Source organism: Emys orbicularis, chromosome 14 (assembly GCF_028017835.1).
Source record: "Emys orbicularis isolate rEmyOrb1 chromosome 14, rEmyOrb1.hap1, whole genome shotgun sequence".
Lineage (NCBI taxonomy): Eukaryota > Metazoa > Chordata > Testudines > Emydidae > Emys > Emys orbicularis.
Window position 1 is genome coordinate 18,479,687 of NC_088696.1, and position 22,912 is coordinate 18,502,598.

General features: G+C 43.0%; 1 protein-coding gene across 1 annotated transcript in view; it reads right to left on the minus strand.

Annotated features, from left to right (window-relative positions):
- The window catches only part of CDH16 (cadherin 16), a 70,422-nt gene that overhangs the window by 41,673 nt on the left and 5,837 nt on the right, over positions 1 to 22,912 (minus strand). The window contains exons 2-6 of the mRNA XM_065416834.1: positions 19,238 to 19,295; positions 15,432 to 15,530; positions 12,173 to 12,313; positions 10,047 to 10,185; positions 6,455 to 6,613 (exon numbers count right to left, since the gene is read on the minus strand). Of these exons, the coding sequence (XP_065272906.1) occupies positions 6,455 to 6,613; positions 10,047 to 10,185; positions 12,173 to 12,313; positions 15,432 to 15,530; positions 19,238 to 19,295 (596 nt within the window). The remainder of the gene's footprint in view (positions 1 to 6,454; positions 6,614 to 10,046; positions 10,186 to 12,172; positions 12,314 to 15,431; positions 15,531 to 19,237; positions 19,296 to 22,912) is intronic.

A 22,912-nucleotide genomic window follows, 5' to 3' on the forward strand; every position in this document is an offset into this window, starting at 1 on the left:
GACATAAGTGAAGCAAACAAATCTCCATGGTTGGTCTCTATGTTTCCTGATTGCCCCTGTGACCTTTAGCTTTTACCTAAGATGCAGACAAGAGCTCTCCTAGGAGATGACCACTCACTATTTTTCAAGGCAGATCTTGAACCTCAGTCTCATGAAAACACTTAGAGCTACTATCTCAGCCTTGGGCTTGCTTTCAAGTGCACGTTACATACAGTAGCCACTCCTATCTAGCATTTAAAAATGCAAAAATAAAAGTAATACGTAAAACCAGGGCCTGGTTTTCAGACCTAGGTCTTGCATTTGCACACCTAAATTGTGTGCATTCACTGCACTACTGCAGTAACGCCATGCACAAACGACCAGCTCTTGCAGCTTCATAAGCAGCTATGATGTAGTGTAACACAAACATTTGCACGTGTTGTTGAAACAATTGTATCTTTTCTCATGCAGACCTCTGTAAATCTGGCCCCACTATCTCTTTCTTGTTTTTGTTATTTTCTACTTGCTGCTCTATTTATTCCTGTATTTTAGAGGGAATTTTACTCTATAATAACCTATCTTCATACTTTAATTAAAAATCATGGAAATAGTCTCTTTGGTTAGACAATATTCTACAACACATGGCAGTTAGAAAAGAAAGGAAAGTCTAAGGCCTGGTCTACACTACGAGTTTAGGTCGACTTTAGCCGCGTTAAATCGAATTAAGCCTGGACACGTTCACACGACGAAGCCCTTTCTTTCGACTTAAAGGGCCCTTTAAACCGGTTTCTTTACTCCACCTCCGACGAGGGGATTAGCGATAAAATCGGCCTTAGGGGGTCGGAAGTGGGGTAGTGTGGACGGAATTCGACGTTATTAGCCTCCGGGAGCTATCCCACAGTGCTTCATTGTGACCGCTCTAGACAGCACTCTCAACTCAGATGCACTGGCCAGGTAGACAGGAAAAGCCCCGCGAACGTTTGAATTTCATTTCCTGTTTGCTCAGCGTGGAGAGCACAGGTGACCACGCAGAGCTCATCAGCACAGGCAGGGCCAGCTTTAGCAAGAGCGGGGCCCGATTCCTGGGGGCGGGGCTTGCTGCAAGCCCCGCCCCCAGGAATTGAGCCGCGCTCCGGCCGGGGTTGCCGGGCTTGGGTCAGGCCCGGAGCCGCGCCGCGCCGCGGGGTCCGGGCCAGGCTGGAGCCGCGCCGCGAGGGCCGGGCCGGAGCCGCGCCGGACCTGAGCCGCACCGCGGGGGCCGGGCCGGACCCGAGCCACGCCGCGCCGCGGGGGCCGGGCTGGAGCCAAGCCGGGCCAGAGCCGCTGGGGCCTCCGTGCTCGGCCGGAACCAGGGCCGGAACCAGGGCCGGACTGGGCCGCGCCTCCCCGGAGCCCTTCTCGCGCCCCCCGCCACCCCAGCTTACCTGGTGCTGCCTGCCCGCCCCTGCTTCTTTTCAGACTTCCCACGAATCTCTGATTCGCGGGAAGCAGGGGAGGGGAGGAGCGTTCAGGGGAGGAGGGGGAAGTGAGCTGAGGGCGGGGTGGAGAGCTGCAGCGCGGGGCCCAATTCAGCCGAATCGGCTGAATTGGCCTAAAGCCGGCCCTGAGCACAGGTAACCATGATGGAGTCCCCGGATCGCAAAAGAGCTCCAGCATGGACAGAACGGGAGGTACGGGATCTGCTCGCCATATGGGGAGACGAATCACTGATGGCTGAACTCCGAAGCAGTAAACGAAATGGCAAAATATTAGAAAAGGTCTCCAAGGCCATGAAGGACAGAGGCCATAACAGGGACGCACAGCAGTGCCGCGTGAAAATTAAGGAGCTAAGGCAAGCCTACCACAAAGCCAGAGAAGCAAACGGAAGGTCCGGGGCAGAGACGCAAACATGCCGCTTCTACGCGGAGCTGCATGCCATTCTAGGGGGTGCAGCCACCACTACCCCAACTGTGTGCTATGACTCCCTCACTGGAGAAACACACAGGGAAGCGGGTTCGGGGTACGAGGAAGATGAGGATGGAGAAAATGTAGATAGCTCACAGCCGCAAGGAAGCGGAGAAACCGGTTTCCCCAACAGCCAGGATATGTTTATCACCCTGGACCTGGAACCAGTAACCCCCGAACTCACCCAAGGCGTGCTCCCAGACCCTGAGGGCACACAGGGGACCTCTGGTGAGTGTACCTTTGTAAACATTACACATGGTTTAAAAGCAAGCGTGTTTAATGATTAATGATTAATTTGCCCTGGCAATCGCGGCCAGTACAGCTACTGGAAAAGTCTGTTAACGTGTATGGGGATGGAGCGGAAATCCTCCAGGGACATCTCCAGAAAACTCTCCTGGATGTACTCCCAAAGCCTTTGCAAAAGGTTTCTGGGGAGGGCTGCCTTATCCCGTCCGCCATGGTAGGACATTTTACCACGCCAGGCCAGTAGCACGTAGTCTGGAATCATTGCATAACAAAGCATGGCAGCGTATGGTCCCGGTGTTTGCTGGCATGCAGACAACATCCATTCCTTATCGCTCTTTGTTATCCTCAGGAGAGTGATATCATTCACGGTCACCTGGTTGAAATGGGGCAATTTTATTAAGGGGACATTCAGAGGTGCCCGTTCCTGCTCTGCTGAACAGAAATATTCCCCGCTGTTAGCCACGCGGTGGGGGGGAGGGGTGAAGTGATCATCCCAGAGAATTGGGTGTGTGGGGGAGGGGAGTTAGTTGGGTTTGTGCTGCAGGTTAACCCTGAAACCGCAGCCCCTCCTTTTACATTGCAAACCCATTTTAAATGGCCAACCCAACGGGTGCTTGGTATGGGAAATGAGAGCACTACTGTTTGAAACCATTCCCACATGTTAAGAAGGTTAAAAAAGCCAAAAGACTGTGTCTTACCATGGCTGCCTGCAAGCTGAAATCTGTGGCCTGGCACTGCGTGAGTGATCTCTCACACCAAACCGGCAGGCCCTCAATATAAGAGGAAAAATGCGACCTTGTAACGAAAGCACATGTGCTGTGTAATGTGAACAGCAAAATTTAACGTGAAATAGTGTACCCATTGTTCATTAAGGGGTAGGCTGGGTCCCCAAGGATCACGATAGGCATTTCAACATACCCAACGGTTATTTTCTGGTCCGGGAAGAAAGTCCCTTCCTCCAGCTTTCGAAACAGAGCAGAGTGCCTGAAGACGCGAGCATCATGTACCTTTCCCGGCCATCCCACGTTGATGTTGGTGAAACGTCCCTTGTGATCCACCAGGGCTTGCAGCAGCATTGAAAAGTACCCCTTGCGGTTTATGTACTCGGTGGCTTAGTGCTCCGGTGCCAAGATAGGGATATGGGTTCCGTCTATGGCCCCACCACAGTTTGGGAATCCCATTGCAGCAAAGCCATCCACTATGGCCTGCACGTTTCCCAGAGTCACTACCCTTGATATCACCAGATCTTTCATTGCCCTGGCAACTTGGATCACAGCAGCCCCCACAGTAGATTTGCCCATTCCAAATTGATTCCCGACTGACCGGTAGCTGTCTGGCATTGCAAGCTTCCACAGGGCTATCGCCACTCGCTTCTCAACTGTGAGGGCTGCTCTCATCCTGGTATTCTGGCGCTTCAGGGCAGGGGAAAGCAAGTCACAAAGTTCCATGAAAGTGCCCTTACGCATGCGAAAGTTTCGCAGCCACTGGGAATCGTCCCACACCTGCAGCACGATGCGGTCCCACCAGTCTGTGCTTGTTTCCCGGGCCCAGAATCGGCGTTCCACGGCATGAACCTGCCCCAGTAACACCATTGCTGGGGCCTGTGCCTTGTGAGAGGTCTATGTCCATGTCAATTTCCTCATCACTCTCATCGCCGCGCTGCAATCGCCTCCTCGGCTGGTCCTGGTTTAGCTTTGGCATGTTCTGGCTCTGCATATACTCCAGGACAATGCGCGTGGTGTTCATAGTGCTCATAATTGCCGCGGTGATCTGAGCGGGCTCCATGATCCCAGTGCTAGCTATGGCGTCTGGTCTGAAAAAAGGCGCGAAACTAGTATCTGACGGACCAGGGGAAGGAGGGAGGGAGGGAGGGGCGAGTGACGACATGGCGTACAGGTACAGGGAATTAAAATCAACAAAGGTGGCTGTGCATCAGGGAGAAACACAAACAACTGTCACACAGAATGGCCCCCCCCCAAGATTGAACTCAAAAGCCTGGGTTTAGCAGGCCGTTGATTTGACGGAGGGAGGGGGAAGCAAATGAATACAGAACAAATCTATTTTTTACATCTTAAGACGACGGTGCAGCATGACTGATAGCCCTCGGCATCTTCTGGGTGCTTGGCAGCAAATACTGGGCGCTTGGCAGTTAGTGTACTAAGACCGATAGCCACATTTTTCCTGTATGATGACGATGGCCTTCAGGCCTATTGCACGATCTGCTGCTCAGGGAAGACTCTGCTAATGTGCGATGATCCAACTTGTAATAGGTAACTACGACTGATAGCCATCATCGTCATTGTGAAGGCAGCAGAATATGACTGGGGGGATGGGGGACTGGGGGACATACGGAGTTCCAGCCACTGCTGTACGATGACGACGGTTACCAGTCGTAATACACCATCTACTGCCAAAAGGCAAAAGGCAAGGGGCTGGTGCAATGCAGCCCTACGGCTGCCAGCCCCACGGCTGCCAGCACCCAGATCGCCGATGAAGGCTACCAGTCATGCTGCACCGTCTACCGCCAAAAGGCAGTTAGCTGCTGCTGCTGTGTAGCAATGCAGTCCCACGTCTGCCGGCACCCAGATGACATATGGTGACGGTGAGCTGAGCTGAGCTGAGCGGGCTCCATGCTTGCCGTGGTATGTTGTCTGCACAGGTAACCCAGGTAAAAAGGCGCAAATCTATTGTCTGCCGTTGCTCTGACGGAGGGGGAGGGGCCTGACGACATGTACCCAGAACCCCCCGCGACACTGTTTTGCATCATTCGGGCATTGGGATCTCAACCCAGAATTCCAATGGGCGGCGGAGACTGCGGGAACTGTGGGATAGCTACCCATAGTGCAATGCTCCGGAAGTCGACGCTAGCCTCGGTACTGTGGACGCGGTCCGCCGACTAGAGCACTTAGAGCATTTTATGTGGGGACACACACAATCGGCTGTATACAACCGATTTCTATAAAACCGGCTTCTATTAATTCGACCTAATTTCGTAGTGTAGACATACCCTAAGCTAGCAGGACCTGCTAAGAGTAATATCCATTGAAACCCACACAAGAAGATTCGTTCTTCAGCTGTTGTAGCATGGGATGAAAAAACTCTAAAGCTGGGTATTCTGTTGTGGGGGAGCAGCAGACATTTAACCTATTAAGGACTTCTCTTTGCCAACATTTAATATTATTCTATTTTCTTCTAGGCTTTTTACAAGAGTTATTTTTCTCTTAAGCCATTTGGTTCTCCACTCCCCATTGATATCAAATAATAGGTTAGGCACAATTTGTGCCATGAATCGAATTATGGGTTTAAAAAAGCTGTAAAGATTGATTTAATCCCCTCTCCATTTGTATTGACTTAATTTAGCTGCACTTTCCTGATTTTTCTGACTGTTACATTCACATGGGTTTAGTCTTTGTAGCCTCTTTCATCCAGTTCACAACGACTGCTGGTATGTGCACAAAGTGAATTTCTAAAGGACCGTTCATTGCACTACAAAACCATGACTACAGCCTGTCATTACCGGCCATGCAGTATGTGGGTGTATACAAAGCATCTGGCTGTATTTTACAAGGGTAACAATGTTTAAGTGCTCAGCTGTATTTTATAATCTGCAGCTTCAGAAAAATCTAGTACAAAATAAAACCTGGTTCCATGCAGAAAGGATTTTAATCACAAACCAGGTAGAAATCTGTGTGATTAAATAGTTTCCTACAGTACGGCAATATAACTGGATAGCCTGGTGGCACAGTCGAAAGGCAACGGGAAACCAAGAGCAGGGACTCCATCCAGGATAGTAGACAATCTACTCAATTTGGAGGTTATGATGAAGTGATACTAAAATGAGTAATGTGATGGGATTAGATTGGCACTATTTAGATGATTTAAAAATCTGAATCAGAGTCCTGGTGGAGACTCTTGGAAGGGGCTTCCCTATATTGTCAAAGGTATGGAAAGCTCTTGGAAATGTAATATATAAAAATTTAACAAGGAGTTTCGTCATGGAGTGGATATTGCATTCTGTTACTTTTCCATTGTGTAGAAATTTGATTATCCAGAAGCCTTATCAGCGGAGTGAGTTACATGTGAAATAGACTTGCATATGCAATGAGGCTTTCCAGTCTATTTGTACATAAACAATGTAGGTGCCAGCTCTCAAAAGGAGTGCCTGCTTGCTTTCCCTGGGTATGCACACAAAAGGAGGCAACTGACCTCAGGCCCTTCAACCTTAAGGACCAGAATTATTCAGACACTTCAATACAAAGGACAAAGCAACCCAGCGTTATCTTACCTTCTGCAGATAATGAAATAGCCCCTGTCCTTGAATCTATCTGGAACATATTCTCTAAGGGTTGGCTTGGAGTCTGAGTGAGGATTTTATACCTTAGATCAGCATTTGGTGTGGAAGGGTCATCCAAGTCAATAGCACTGACCCGCATGAAAGACGTTCCTGGGTTTAGAAAGATCACAGATTGGGTTTGGTGGCACAATGGTTTATCTAAAAATACATTTTAATTCAACACGAAAAATGCTTTCTGTCACAGAATTTCAATTCTCCTTTCTTAACTTGAATCTTCCCATCTAGAATCAATTTAACTGTGTTGTGACTATAGGCATCTTATATGTGATTTTTTTTTTCATGTGAAGGTGACAGCGTAAGTATAGTGTGTGTAACTTCCCCTCAGTTGCTTTATTTAACCTGCCTTTGTGTATTCATGCTAGTATACTAGTTTCTTTTGTAAACTTACATCAATTAAGATTTTAAATTCCATGGATCCTTCAGATGGCTACCATACATAAGCTGGAATAATAAATGCTTTGCAGTTATGTAGCACCTTCTATGCAAGGCACTTGGAGTCCTGTACAACCAATGACTTAAACCTCACAACATTCCTTATGATCCCCGCTTTACAGGTTCCATGTTTCCAGCCCTCACTGTAGTTGGTGTTTTTCTTAAAGCACCGACCTCTGGAAGCATTTGATCAAGTGAGGCTCTCAGCTTTCAGTGGGGAAAAAGTAAATGTCTAGCATGCATGGTGGCAGAAACAAGTTTGAAAATGTTACCTAAGTGCACCCTAAAGGCTAAGTGCACCCCCCACCCCCACCCAGTATTATTATTTATTATTATTTTATTTTTAATCTCATGATTTTTAAGACAATCTCATATTTTTGAGGCCTGATTCAAGAACACCAGAGATGACTGTCTTTAAGACGTGGTCAGAGTAGAGCCAAGTTCTGCCCTGGTTTTACCCCTTGTGTAAGTGGGGTAAGACAGCGATTGGAGAGCAGGAATTGGTTCATGGATTATACAATCAGTATTCATAAAGTGCTGATGTCACACTGTCATCACAGTCATTTGGCGGATTAACAAACACAGACAGACATTGACAGAGTCCCAAGCACCTGCCCGCTGACCTAGTTCCCTTCCTTCCTGGATAAGCCATAATGATGGTCCAATAATGTCTTTAAGGATCATTCCCGGGGATGAGGGGTACGAACTATCAGACTCAATACTTCTGCTATGTTCCTGTTACCGTGTAGCGGGGGAAACTATGGTCGCATAAGGGTTAACAGTTGGACTAATACAAATTGGAAAATAGAATCAGGAAAATGCTGTTAGGTTAAATGCCAGTAACGCATTCAGATTGCAGTAATATAGTTCTCTGCCTGTTTTCCTCAGTCCTCAGTTTTTGTGACAAATTGTAGCAAATGACAAGTACCCATTAAAACTCATTTAGTCTTCACACTGTGAAACCTGTTACTGCAGCATGAGATTGCTTCCATGTCTCTCGCAATCATATGGAAATGCACTCCAAACTTTTTATAACATTCTACAATACAAAGAATGCTGTTGTCAAGAACCCCCTCCTGGGATATGATACAAAGCAGCACAACCAAAGCAACCCAAATGAATGCATTGAGGAAGCTGTCACACTTAAGGCAACTACAGATTTCAGACAAAGAAATTGTATTATTAAGGGCCTTATTCTCCTCTTATTTACACCTGCTTTACAGCAATATAAGCCAGTGGAGTTCAATGGAGCTACAGCTGATTTTCAGTAGTGTAAGTACCACTGCCTCTTACCTGCTGTCCTGACTGACACCTGTATTAGCATAAAATGCTACCTTTCTTAGATGGGAGCTTTTTACACCTCCTTTGCTTTCACTTTGCAGGGGGTGAAGTCAGTGGAGAACCAACTCAGTGTTTAACCTAGACCCTCTTAGGGTATGCTAGGCAAGGATGAGCAGTGTTTTTAAAAGGGTGCTTGCTAACATGTTTTAAAACTTTACTGTAGATAGGACAAGATGTGTTTTAACACACATTAGCAGATAGAAGCGACCCATTAAACTCCCCCTTTGGGGTTCACCTCAACCGGCTAACATTAAAATACAACTTGCCCTGTCACCACTTGAAGCTTAAAATGTGATTTATTTATTTTTAATCTTCTCAAGACTCATCCTTATGCAGAGGAGCCAGAAGTGTAAGTTAAAATAGGGTGGGGGTTACCCCTACTTAGACCTCTTTGGCCTTGGTAGAGTGGATGTAGGTAGTGCTAAGGGAGTCTGTTAGTGTAAGGGGAACTCACTCACACATCTTTTCTGATCTTGGCCCTCTCTATGGTACTGGGCGAGCAATTTAGGCCTAAGTGTTCAGAAGTGTCCACTAATGTTGGATACCTCAGTTCAAGGTGCCCAATTTGAGACACTTACCCACTGTGCCTTGGTTTCACTCAGCTCTTCCACAGGGGCGTTGTGAGGTTTAATGTTTGCGAAGCATGTTGAGATCATCAGTTGAGAGGCTGTAAGTGCAAAGTACCTCAGCATCTACCACAAGATATCACAGCTCAGGAGATGTTGCAGAGCAACTTGCATGTACTCAGTGGAGATGCTGAGCCAAGGGGGGGTTGCACTAGTGTCTATGAGAGCTGAGTTTGGCCCCTGTGTCATAGAATCATAGAAATTTAGGGCTAGAAGGGACTTCAAGAGGTCATCTAGTCCAGCCCCTTGTCATCTCGTGCCATCATGACATATCACTTGGAAGATACCTCATTTCATGAGGTGCCTGACTTTGGAGGGAGTAAATTTTCAGGAAACTTTTCTCTGTGTTTGATAGCCTAGATCACATTCAAATGTCTTTGTTGACATGAGGACTTAGATGCACAGGCAGATTAATCTGATGGTTTAACCATGTCAAACTTTCTGACTTCCTGTAGGAAAGCCCTGAAATTACCTTGGGTTCCATTTTAAAAACATTCTCTTTATGACTTTATGCTCAGCTAGGCAATAACGTTTGTTGTTTAAAAATATGTTGTGAATTTTATCTATAAAACTAATGATAGAACAGTCTAGCTTCTAAGATAGGCTCCTTTTAGCCTGCTTATCTCCTCCCTGACATTTCACTACTGAGCATCAGTGATCAGGAAGCTTTGTACTGACATCTGAAAGCAGCTACACAGCAGCCCTGTGCAAAAGGCTATGGAACAAGCAATCACATGGTTTCTATATTTTCTCTCTTGTTTACTGCATATATATCGGCCAAATGACAAATAAAAAGAATGTGCTAATCCCAAAGAGAAAGGCACTCAGCTTCTCACATCCACACGTATGGTTATGGTTATCTCTGAGGAGGGAAGCCATTTTGTACTTGTTCATTTTCCCTCTAACCCACTCGTCCTCAGAGAGCAGATAATCTCTGAGTTGTTTCTAATATAAACATGATACAATTAATATAAATGGATGGATGGTCTTAAAAATGGAACATTTCATCAAATGTACCAAGATTAGCATACACATTGTATAAAAACCTTGGCATGAGTCAAGGGGCGGAGGCAAGTAAAAATGAAATAGATCTTTATAGAAAGGAGTCAGGGAGTCACTGTTACCTTGCTTTGTCCCTTTGCTAAGAATTCCAGAGAACGTATCCTCGGTCAAGACTGGCATGTTGTCATTTTCATCTTTTACTGCTATTGTTATGGTTACAGGGTTAAAAACCAGCTGCTTGTCTTCATCTTTTACAGTCACCTGATTTTAAAAGAACATGTATTTCAATAGTACTCATTTGCACATGCTGCCTTTTAAGGTTAGTGTGAGGGTATGTGTACTGTTTCTGTAAATCTATAACGAGAAGCCAAGAGGGAGGGGTGCTGAGGAAGGTTCTAGGCAGAAGCAGTGGAAAACTAGACTAGGTTTAGGGATAATGCTATTTTATTTAAAGTTCCTTATTCAGTGTTAGAAGAAAGTTGTGATTCTTTACTGTTGTCACGTCAGTAAGATTAATATACCCTGTGTATACACCAGCCAGCTATGATTTCTTAGTGACAAATGTGCTGCTCATTGTGGCCACCTCTAACTTCACTGCAAAAGTGGGGATTGGACCCAAATCCTCCTGCACTGAAGGCACAGGCTACTAGCCCTTGAACTGATGGAGAATCACCATTAGCTGTTAGCAGTATGGGGTCTATGACACTCAGACCAGTTCTCATTCTATCCAGTAGAGGGCAATACTCAAAATGCAGCAGAAAGAAACAAAACATAATATATAGGTTTATATGATAAAGAATGGTGACCTCTGGCTCAGGCCTCACCTGGCCTCAGTGCTGACATGGGTAATATGCCTCTGGAGGCTGTGGGGAGAGGTTGATCAGAGACAGCTCCTGTACTTCTTTTTGTGAGGATGCAGAATACACTGCTCTTCTGTTGACTTAGGTCCCCAGCCAGTGCAGAAGGGGTAGGGGAGAACAGCCTTGCCTTCACTCCACACTCCCAGGCCTTTCAGGGTATTTTGCACCACAGTCACTAGTGCTAACAGCCCCTCAGCACTAGCGTAAGTTAGGGGACTGTGGTTGTTCCTGACCAGGTGAACAATGGGAGGGAGTTTCTTGCACCCTCTTGTGCACCCAGTCAGGGCTAGCCACAATCTTGCCCCATGGGTTGTCCAGAAAGAAGGCTGTGTGGACAGACAACCCGATATCTGTATTTAAATGGCATTCCCATTTCATAAGCAGAAAACAGCCCAGCTCTTTTACTGCTGGGCAGTCTATTGAAATGATTGTCTAACTTCAGTTTGTCACAAATACACAACAACATCACCAAACCCTTGCATGGGAAAAAGTACATTCTCTGCCCTACAGAAAACAGGCTTATGCATCAGCCACACTGGGAGGAGGTCTCTGGATCAGGGTTGAGAGCATTAGAACAGCAGTGAGGGATGTTAGATACTTATAATAAATCTGAAGAAGGATAAATAGAAACTCGTGTTAGGAGTAGGTACTGCGCCTTTAAGAGCAGAGCACATGTTAGAGAGAAGGGGATTGGGCCAGGAAGAACCAGCTGGAAGCAGTCCAGATGGTTTCTTAGGAAAGTCTAGATATGGTGCTGAGCTACTGTAACTCCTGTAGAATTCAGTGGAAGTTGTCGGTTCTCAATAGGTGCTCAGTAAACCTCCAGATCTGGCCCAAGCTGCTGTAAAAGGTGGTACAAAGTAAACTCATTGTGCCAGTAATAAGAGTATTAATGCACGGTGCACTAATGCAGTTTTGTAAGGCTCAGCGTGTAAACAGGACTCTGTACATAAACTTTACTTTGTGTAAATGCTGAATCAACTGGAGCAGACTAAATCTAATGCATTTAGTCTGTAAACCTTGGATTCAAAGAAGAGTGACAGACCTCCATGGAGTCAAAAACAAGGCGGACACAGTCTCCGCCCCCAAGCCCAGGGCCATTAGTTATTAAATTCAAATTTAGGCACCTAAATGAATGGCCGAAATTATTTCAGAGGGGCTGAGAGCACCCATAGCTTCTGTTGATTTCCATGGGAGTTTGCCAGTGTAAGGACTGAATAAAAACTGAGGGAAGGTCTTAGGAGTTGGTCCTTGAGTTTTTTCCTTTTGGTATCTGGCAATATTTACTTCCAACAGAACAAATGACAATGGCATTAGACAGCTCCGGGAGGGGGGTGAAGTAGGGCAGTGAGATGAGATGGGGCTTGTGCCATCGGAGTGTGCCATACCTGAAGAGTGTAGAAAGCTTGTTTCTCCCGGTCCAGGGGTCTACTGACGTAGAGAATGCCAGACTCTGGATCTATTCCAAATAGGCCTTCTTCATTTCCAGCCAACTGAATGTCAGCCTCACCATTGAGCGTGTTGTTTATCTGAAGTTGGAAATCAGGTAATTAAGGGAGTATGTTAGTGCAAAGCAAAAGAGGAGAAAACATTTTACTCCTAATAGATGCATCTTATTTGCCATTTGGGGCTTCACAGCTCAAAGCGCAATGCCTGCCATTTGTAATAGCTGGCCACCAAGGGCCATTAATTCTTCTTGGTTCATGCTCAGATTCCATGGATACTAATGTGAGATCACCACTAGGCGTGGCCCAAACAGCACAACACATCTGTGGAGTAGGCAGAAGATGGGGAGGTCTTTTACCACTGGATACCTGGAGAGTATTGTCATCTGGAAGTGACATTTGTCTCTGGGAGAGGTTTGAATCCCCAGGTTCCACTTTCAAAATGGGAGGCTGTGGTGAGCCAGCAAGTGGGAGGGCAGAGGGGCATACTGGGGAATGATGCAAATAAAGGAGACTCCGCTCTTCTTATGTGGCCCAACGCTTGACATGTATCCAGGAATGGCCTTTCCCACCATGGACCCAGAGCAATCCTCATTTGCAAATTCATACTAGTCAGATGGGGATTCTGGCTGACGATGTTAAACAGTTGCATAGTTTTAAATTAATATTTGTTTCTAATTTCTTTTGCTTTTTGGCTCCTGTTCTGTTACTATACAAATTCTTATTCTTTATATAGAGCTGCAAGTGCACATGGCACTTTGCAACAGCTGATCTGTGTCAAATAAGTAAACCTCTGTCTCAAGAAGAACAATAATACTTAGCTCTTGTATAGCACTTTTCAGCCATAGATCTCAAAATGCAGGGCTTAAAATTTAAAGGTACAAGCAAGCACAATAGACAGACAAACACAGTGGTATCCGGTCATTAAGGGCCCATTCTTTCTGTACTTACTCAGGCAAAACATCCAGTGACTTTAGTGGACATTTTGCCTAAGTAGGAAATTTAGGATTAGCTCGAATGCTTCAAGAACAAGTACATTTTGTAAGTTATTTTCAACTTGTAAGCATCTTGACACACAATAAGATACTGAGTTTATTATTCTCTAATTATTCTGATTACAAATTGAGGGGCAGATTTTCAGTCTTCAAAAATGTGCCTACAAATATTTGCAGGTATATCCATTTCAGTGCATAAAACTTGAATTTGCACACACAACTGTAAAAGCAGCAAAGAGTCCTGTGGCACCTTATAGACAAACAGTTTGTTAGTCTATAAGGTGCCACAGGACTCTTTGCTGCTTTTACAGATCCAGACTAACACAGCTACCCCTCTGATACTTCACACACAACTGGACAATTGTACACTCAGAGAGTCCCGTGACCATTACATGTTGCACATGCAAGGCTTATTTTTTCAGGCCCTCTGAAAATATGGCCCTTAATATTTTTATTTTAAAAAATGTCTCTGTCCCTGGCACCAATCCATGTGCCCATGCACTTAGAAGGTACCAGCTCTGGAAAGTGATACTGCTGTTACTATCAACAAAGTAGTTCTGACACCAAAGACTCAGGCCTGGAAATACCCATATTTTTGTGCTGATACTGGCTTTAGCTTTACTGACTATCAAAACTGACCTTAAAGCATCCGAGTTGGTGGTGCAGAGAACAGCAGCCATAAAATGGCAGTGATCTGCTTGAAGTCAATTTAAGTACAGACTGAGTTACAGAAAACACTTATTAAATGGCAGATGGTGCTTGTGACTATGAAAGAAAATGACGTTTTACTTGCTATTCTAACAGAGATCAATTATTGAATTCAAACAGGTTGTTATGAATTAAAAAAAATGCAACTATCAGTGATAGTTATTGATCCTGTTTTGTTTCAGTAATGTGCTCTCTGACTTTTGTGTTAAAATTACTTAGCTTTTATTTTCTTATACAGTTTTACCTTTTCCCCATTTCTAGGGAATTACTTTTTGGAATCTATTAATCAGAAGAATATCTATATGGCATGGGACTATTTAAAATACACATTTAACCTGAGTGACTACAGTAAATGGTGTTTACTTACAGATTCGGATCAGCATTTTTTATTTTCATCAAACATTATGGAAAGACCACACTTAAATGGATACTAGTGTAAAACCTAAGATAGACTGGATCTGTTCCATATTTCTGTGAAGATTAAGGATATGGGCCATAGAAAACTGAAACATTTGGGGTATAAATCGAAAAATTTCTATTGGAAATGCCAGTGAGGTGCCTTATGGAGTTTTAGTTTCGGTCCCTCATGCCCTCATCCTTCTCTACGGACTGGGTTCTCCAGACAAACATTTCCTGTGATGCACCATGGCCAAGAAATCCTATGATATTCAGCTGGTTGTGGTTCAAGAAGAGGGAAGACTATGGTGCATTATGGGAGACATAGTGCGGCTAGGGACCCCAGCCCAGAGAGGAGAATGAGATCATGAGGCACCTGGACTAAAACTCCCAGTATGTAGTCCAGAAGCATTTTCAAATCAAAATTTTCAGCTTTCAACCCCTTGTTTTTTAGTTGAAACGTTTTCAGTTTTTTATTTTTTGCTAAAAATTCAGACATTTCCATGGGAAATTTCAACCATTTTTTTCCATAAAATTAACAACAAAAAATAGAAAATTTCAATTATTGAGTTCTCAGCTCTTTAGGCAAATTAAGATCAATCGAATCTTTCCCTTTTATTGTCCACATTGAACTCCCAACTTCAAACCACGTCACTAACACAAGACATGGCTGAAATAGTTAATCACTATGGAGCAAAAAACAGATTGCCAAAAACAAATGTATTCAATTCAATATATTTTTATATGATGACAACAGCTGGCTCCTGTGTTTCCTGGATACTAGCACTTTGAGGATGGAAGAGAGCTACTAGGGATTAGAAAGCAGACAGAAAACAAAGAGTTAAATTGACTTTTTTATATATAACAAAAAGGTCCTATTATACAATGGCCCATTGATAGAGAGTCAGTATCTGACTCTCCTCTCCATCATGCCAGTTTTGCCCTGGCATGACTCCATTAATTTTGGTGGAGATACTCCGGATTTACACCAGTGAAGATGAGGATCAGGCCAATGAAATCTTGATTAGGTCTTTAGCTGAAGTCTAAGGTATTTTACCATTTGTCACCTTATTGGTTGTATGAAACAGTATTTAAATTCCTACCTTCTTCAGATACAGTGGGAATGAACCACCATAATTTTCAGGTACCTCAATGTATTCTTCGCTGTTGGTGGGATATATTGCAGACAACACTGGGAAAACCTGTGGAAGAGGATTTAACCTCTTAGTTTTGTCAAAAACAAATGAAAATATTTCTTAATTTAATTTTTTTCCTGGCAACATGTTCCTTGCTTCAAGATCATGGCCCAGATTCTGATCTCATTGACACCAATGTGACTCCATAGAAGTTAGTGGAGTTACTCTGGATCTACACCAGTATAAAGAGATTAGTATGGGGTTCAGTGTCCTCAGACTTTTCCTAGTGAGAATAAATGTATATGCAGTGCCTGTAAGGTGTTACTCTAATCCGTCTCTGCTCAGATAAGAGATGTGAAGCGGATATGGAAATGGCAATCATTTTGCTATGAGTTAACAAACTAAATAGACCATCCTATTACATATCCATCTTCCTTTATGGTCACTGTCAGCAGCCTGACACAGAACAGCTAGTCTCAGCCAAGGTTCAACCTGTTTCTAGCAGCAAATAGGATAAGGTGGTAGGTCCTCATATAGGACCTGATTTTGAAAGGTGCTGAGTGCCCACAACTTCCATTGAAATCAGTGGAGCTGCATGCTCTCAACACCTCTTAGTATTAGCTTTTGGTCACTATGATCCTAGCTCCCTAGCCTGACAACAGAACCAGAAACAGCTCCTCTTCCCCCTCCCCTGTCCTTAAAGTGATAGCTTGCAATTGCAACACAGTCCTCAATATACCACAATAAATGTTTTGAAGACCTCTTCTTTGTCAGAGCTGTCAGCTATCATGATGATGAATACAATGCCTAGATTGACGGATGTCAGAGTAGCCTTATACACTACTTTTCCTTTGTTGTATTTTATAGACTTCATGGATTCCATCTTATATAAAATGCAAAACAGGAAAATTCTGGATATGGCTATAAACACACCTTGCTCAGTCTGTTTAGTTAATATGATGTCATCAGAACTCCTTGCTATGCATAGCATTGTTTCTCAGTACTGGTGTAGTAGTGTCTACGGTATAAAATGTCTCTGTGAAATTGGGTCCATATGTGTGTTTTGTAATGTGTGTTTGTGTGTGTACATAGAGCATATGCCATCCTATAGAAACTGAAATCACAAGTAACACCTTTTATTTATTTGATAACTAGAGTTAACAAATTATATATGCAATAGCAACTGAGAAAGGAAGATACACTATTATTGCTCATTATTCTAATACAGAGACATAATAGGTATAGCCAAATCTTGAACCTCAGAGAATTGTATTATAATGTACAATGCTACTCTAATGGATGGTGAATGCGTTACAAAAAAATCCAGAAAGGTACAAATGATTCACAGAACAATAATATATAACAAAAGAAACCCTTGAATAGGCAGGGACCACTCTTATAACCCTTCACAAACACACAGAACATTTCCCACTGAATACAGGAGTACTAATAACTAGAAATGGGGAGATGTCACCAAATATGTGTCTCTTTGGTACTAATGTCTAGATATCAATACCTAACATCAAGAGATGTCAATGAAGTAAATATTCTTCCATTGGAAGTGTGTGTGTGTGTGTGTGTGTGTGTGTGTGTGTGTGTGTGTGTGTGTGTGTGTGTGTGTGTGTGTGTGTGTGTGAGAGAGAGAGAGAGAGAGAGAGAGAGAGAGCATATGTTTTGTCAGTGTTTGGGTGTATGTGTAAGAGAGATTTATTTTAACCTGTATAAACTCTACATCATTAACCTCCTACAGCGTTTCGTACTTGTGTCCATACTTCTCTACTCTTGTTGGGTCATTGCCCTTATCAACCTGTTCCCTTTCTACCTAAGTATACAACAGATGCATTAGTAAGTGCATCTTGGTCAAATGCATTATGGATTTATTGTGTTCAGAGCATTCATAATCATATTTAGCTCCTCTGCTCATGGTGTCTACACCTGTGAGAGTTCACAATATGCTTCAGGAATAGGTTCAAATCAAACTTCTTCCCATGCTCCACGAATTGTGTTTGCAAAGCTGAGGGTTCTTCTGAGCCAGTAATATGGGGGGGATTTATGTCACAATATCATGGACCAAACAACATCACATCACAACACAGCACTGTAACATTATGGTTGCTAACCCCAAATTCATGGAAGTTTGTGTTCAGTTTGCTATTGCTTAGAACTCACCCTGCTCTGGTGAGACTGGATTTTAATCCTTCCCAAACCATTCACCCAGCCATACCCAACTTCATGAGTATGGATCAGTTGGTAAATGTGGCAATGATGAGGAGCTCTGGCTTCAGCATTTGTAGGTGTGGATAAGAGTTGTATTGGAAGACATGTTAGGTAGGCTTCACAATTAGGATTTTTTTTTTTTTAAGATACTGCTGCATATCCAGAATTAGACTCTCTGGGCCCTATCTTCTGCTGCATTGCATCTTGTGTATGTAATACCGACAGACCCCAGTTGTCAGTGGGCGGGATCAAACTTGGGACCCTGGAACTAAATGAATGAGCCTCTACTGCATGAGCTAAAAGCCATGTGGCCGATAGCTAAGGCTGTAGAGCAGGCTCATTATTCTCTCTCTCTCTCTAAGTGGTCTCGGTGCCACTAGATGGGACAGAGCACCTCACCCAGGAAGTGTGTGGGTTATGTGTAGCCATTTACACCTGAGTGCAATATTTCTGATTTGGTAGCATTTTACACCCACTTTAATTAATTAATGGAGATATCCTATCTCCTAGAACTGGAAGGGACCTTGAAAAGTCATCAAGTCCAGCCCCCTGCTTTCACTAGGCAGGACCAAGTACTGATTTGGCCCCAGATCTCTAAGTGGCCCCCTCAAGGATTGAGCTCACAAGCCTGGGTTTAGCAGGCCAATGCTCAAACCACTGAGCTATTCCTCCCTCCCTCTCTTTGTACAATGGCTTCACTAGGTGCATGACAGTGAAGAATCAGGCCCTGCACACTTCATCTGATCTAACTTACCTCAGTGTAAACTCGACTGAGTGGGGTAGCTCCTGACTGAGACCTCATTCAGCAAGATTCTTAAGCATGTGTTTAACTTTACACACATGAGCAGGGGGACTAGTCATGTGGGACAACTCGTGTGCTTAAAGTTAGTCATATGCTTAAGGACTTTGCTGAACTGGGGCCTTACATTGGTAAGCAAGGTCAGAATCAGCCCCAATAGATGTTGCCGAGCCAAAAATGTCTCTAGACCCAGTAATAAATAATCTAATTTCTGTTTCTTCTCTTATTAAAAGGCACAGGCCAGATTTATGGCATAAGAAATTTACCCTGCACTTTGCATCATAGGAGTTTAGAAACAATAGGGAGTGGATGGGTGGGGAATTACAAAATTGTTCTTAAAGCTAAAAGTTGTTGTTTTATTTAATTGATATATATAATGTCAATTTTGGAGTTTAATATCGTTTTCCTCTTTGTTCTCAAGAACTATATCTGATACTTTATGATAGAATATTGTACTAGTTTACGTAGGGTGACCAGATAGCAACTGTGAAAAAATGGGACGGGGGTGGGGAGTAATAGGTGCCTATATAAGAAAAAGTCCCAAAAAACAGGACTGTCCCTTTAAAAATGGGACATCTGGTCACCCTAAGTTTATGTTCATTCTGTTATAAGGGCTTTTTATTGTCTGACTTCTAGGTTATTTAGTATATGGAGTCTTGCAGCATGTACCATAGTAAAGTTATTAACATAAGCAATGTATGTTCATAGAAACCTAAGATGCAATACAAACATGATATGTGTAAAATATATCACTCACTTGAATAACGGAAGAGTAGATAATCAGTAGCCAGACAGGAAACATGCATTTAGACACCCTAAAGTTAAATGAAAGAAACCTCACATGAGTTGGAATTCACTTAAGAAACAATATTCCCCCGTCCCCGACTTAAATTCTCTGTTTTGCCTCTGAAATCACATAGCAAGATAAAATTAATATGGTGAAACATGGTTATAATACATATCTGAGCCCATTTAAAATAAAGTCAGGGACCTAGAAATATACAGGACCTGACCAGGAAATATGTAGACTGCATACCATCTAATGTAGAACTGGCAGAAGGTGCTATATGATACAGCTGGTCACCCCCATTTTTGAAGTTATGTATTAAATCTATCTACGATTATCCATTAAATGTTTGAATGCATGTTGATAGGACTGGAGTACAAAGCTCTACATCTAACCACAGAAGAGTTTCTGAGCTAGCAGAATTAAAGCAAGCTCCCCACACATTATTGTTAATGGCCCTGCATGGACCACCCCTACAGGAAAGAGGGTAGTCCTTAGCCTCCCCTCTGGCACTGCCAACAAGCATTACACTTGTGACAGTGACTTTTGTGATGCTGACACCTTTTGAGACCACCAAACCTATTTCATTCAGTTAGTAATGACTTTCAATCTGTGCTGACCCGAGTCAGAGTTCAGTCAGTGACATTATAGCAGGTTCTGTTGTTGCTGCTGCTATTATTTTTGCAGTGCTGAGAGGCCCAAATCCAAGGAGGCCTGTTGTGTTAGGTAATGCTTAATTTGTAAAGAAAGAGGTGCCAGGGCTTAAGCGAAACAAAATGGCATCCTCCGCATCACATGACCTTGCACTCACCATATGTGCAAGGTCACGCCTTGCATGCAATGTAGAATTGCATGCCTTACTAAATGCCACTGACAGAAGAGGTACTGGGGCTGTGCCCCAGCATGAAAAGAAGGGCCAGGGCTGAGCACAGGGCAAGCCTCAGCACAAATTAAGCCCGGATGCCAGGTACAGCACAAATACATAGCAGGAGATAGTTCCTGCCCGGAAGATGCTGCAGTAAAAATAGGTGAGATGATGAAGGGTGGGAGGGCAAACAGTGAAGTGAAGTGACTCACCCCAGATCACCCAACAGGTCAGTGGCAAAACCAGGAACAGAACCCCTGAGCCCAGTCCAGTGCCCTGACCACTGGATGTGCTGACCATCTGGCCCCTATACTTCTGATTACTCCAAGCTTCACTGAAAGATCTTTGTTTCTTTAACTACTTAAAATAAGTTTGATGTCTGCAACCCTTTTTTGTTCTGGTGAGGTTCAGCCAAAGAATGGATCATCAGAAGAGCAACACAATGGTTTGATACCCCAAGACAAACCATTGTAAAGGATGTGTCTTGCTAGAAAGCTCTTAAACTTGGTGAGCTGTAGCCCCCTTTTTTTTTTTTTTGGTCACTTAAAACAACGGAATTTTGGCCTTGTGGTTTATTGTTGTTTTATGTGTCGATGTATTTAAAGGACCTACAAAGAGGGTAAAATATAGTTGTGCCCTTGTTGCTTCTTTCTGTTATTTAAAGAAGACTTGAAAGGAGTTCTTAAAGCACTTTTTTCTTCTTTGCTTTTCACAGCAGAAATAGGTCTTGATTCCCTGTCTTTGCTGGAATGCTACTTGTATGACTGGAGAACTCGTTGGATTATAACTTCACAAGACTGAACCTGAGCAATTTAACAGAGAAGGGATTTTTAGTGAGGCTGTTTAAAATTTGTTTATTTAGTTTTATTAACACCTATTTAACTCGAATTTCTTGCAAACACTTGGGAGGAAAGCTCTCTTTGTTAAAGATTCTCTTCTCCTTCAATGCACAATTGAGAAAGCTCCTACTCAAGTCCAAGGAGTTAAGTAGTAGATAAACAAAAACCAAGACTTAATATTCCTGATGTTTGTAATGAAAAAACACAAAGTCGAAATTTTTTAAAAAAAACTTTCAAGCTTTTTTTATGCAACATAAAGAATCAAAAAGAGGCACAAATACATTTTTTCTTCTGTAGGTCACCTTTAACATAATCCTACAGTATTCTTATTTTTTCTCTCCCTGAGTCCAAATAACTTGAGCTGGTAGTAGGCCTCTTACTATGCTAGGTTCTAGTTAATACTATGCCAGGAAAATACTGGCTCACACAAGCTCAACCTGCCTTAAATACACTGCTCATGTCTCACATTAATTTACTTGCAGATCCTTAAGGCAAAAATTAAGCAGAAGACCAAAACAAAGACAAAAAACCAAACCAATACCAAAACAAACAAACAACATTGCCAGGATTTCTAAGCTCTTATTTATGGTTTCTAAAAAGTTTTGCCTCCTTTCAAGGGTGAGAGTTTCAATCTAATGTAAAGATACCATGTTAATGTTTTCAATGTTCTAAACCTTGAATACTGCTAAACAGAAATACCGTATTGGAATGCTAATGTGAAAGATTGTTATAGCATAAAGCAACAGAGAGTCCTAAGTCTTAAAGGTGCTACAGGACTCTCTGTTGCTTTTTACAGATCCAGACTAACACGGCTACCCCTCTGATGTTATAGCATAATAGCCCTTAAATTAGATTAAGTGATGGTACTGTGGACACAAATTAGACAGATTGAGCCCAATTCTCAGTTACCTCCAAGACAGATAAAGGGGTTGCAGGGTGTAACCAAGTTGTTTTTATTCTACACGTGTTAGAAATATCAAATATTAAAATAACAAAATATTTATGAATAACAAATCCATTTCTTATCCACAAATAAATCCACTATTAGAGCATTCCAAGAGAGAAGAGGACATTTGGGCTTAATAGAAATGTTTAAGTTTATTAAAAGGGAATAAAATGGGAAAAAATTGATTCTTCAAAAGCCAGTTATGATTTGCTGTTAGGTTCAGTGTGAGAAACTTGGTGTATTTGTATCCCTGATGTACAATATTTTAAAATAGCTGACAGTTCCCAGGGTATAGGGCAACAAACCAAACAGCAGATGAATCATTTTCATTTCTTCTGTTTTTATATGTGTACTGGACATAGTAAGTTATTATTCTATCCTTAAAAAGCAACAGAGAGTCCTGTGGCACCTTTAAGACTAACAGATGTATTGGAGCATAAGCTTTCGTGGGTGAATGCCCACTTCGTTGGATGCAAGGTGATGCAGCCGACGAAGTGGGCATTCACCCACGAAAGCTTATGCTCCAATACATCTGTTAGTCTTAAAGGTGCCACAGGACTCTCTGTTGTTTTTTTACAGATCCAGACTAACACGGCTACCCCTCTGATTCTATTCTATCCTTGTTTCCTGATGCCTTTAAATCTATTATTTATCAGGGAAGGAATATTGGATTGAACACCGAGAAGAGTAATGCTAAAAGAGAAAGAACAAGCTGATAACAAAATTAATCATGAGGGCACTAATCCAGCAAAACCCTAACTCGCATGCTTTAATTTAAGTGCCATTGACTCTTATATGAGTAAAGTTAAGCACCTGTGTAAGTGTTCGCAGGATCAGGTCAAATTAAATTCTTCTGCATGTTAATTTTAGTTTGGATATTTTGGTTGTTCAGTAAGTGGTAGCTTGATATGTCCTGGTCCTGCAAACACTTAAACGTAACTTTACTCACATGCATAGTGCTGTTGAATTCAGTGGGTTCATTCATGTGAGTAAAG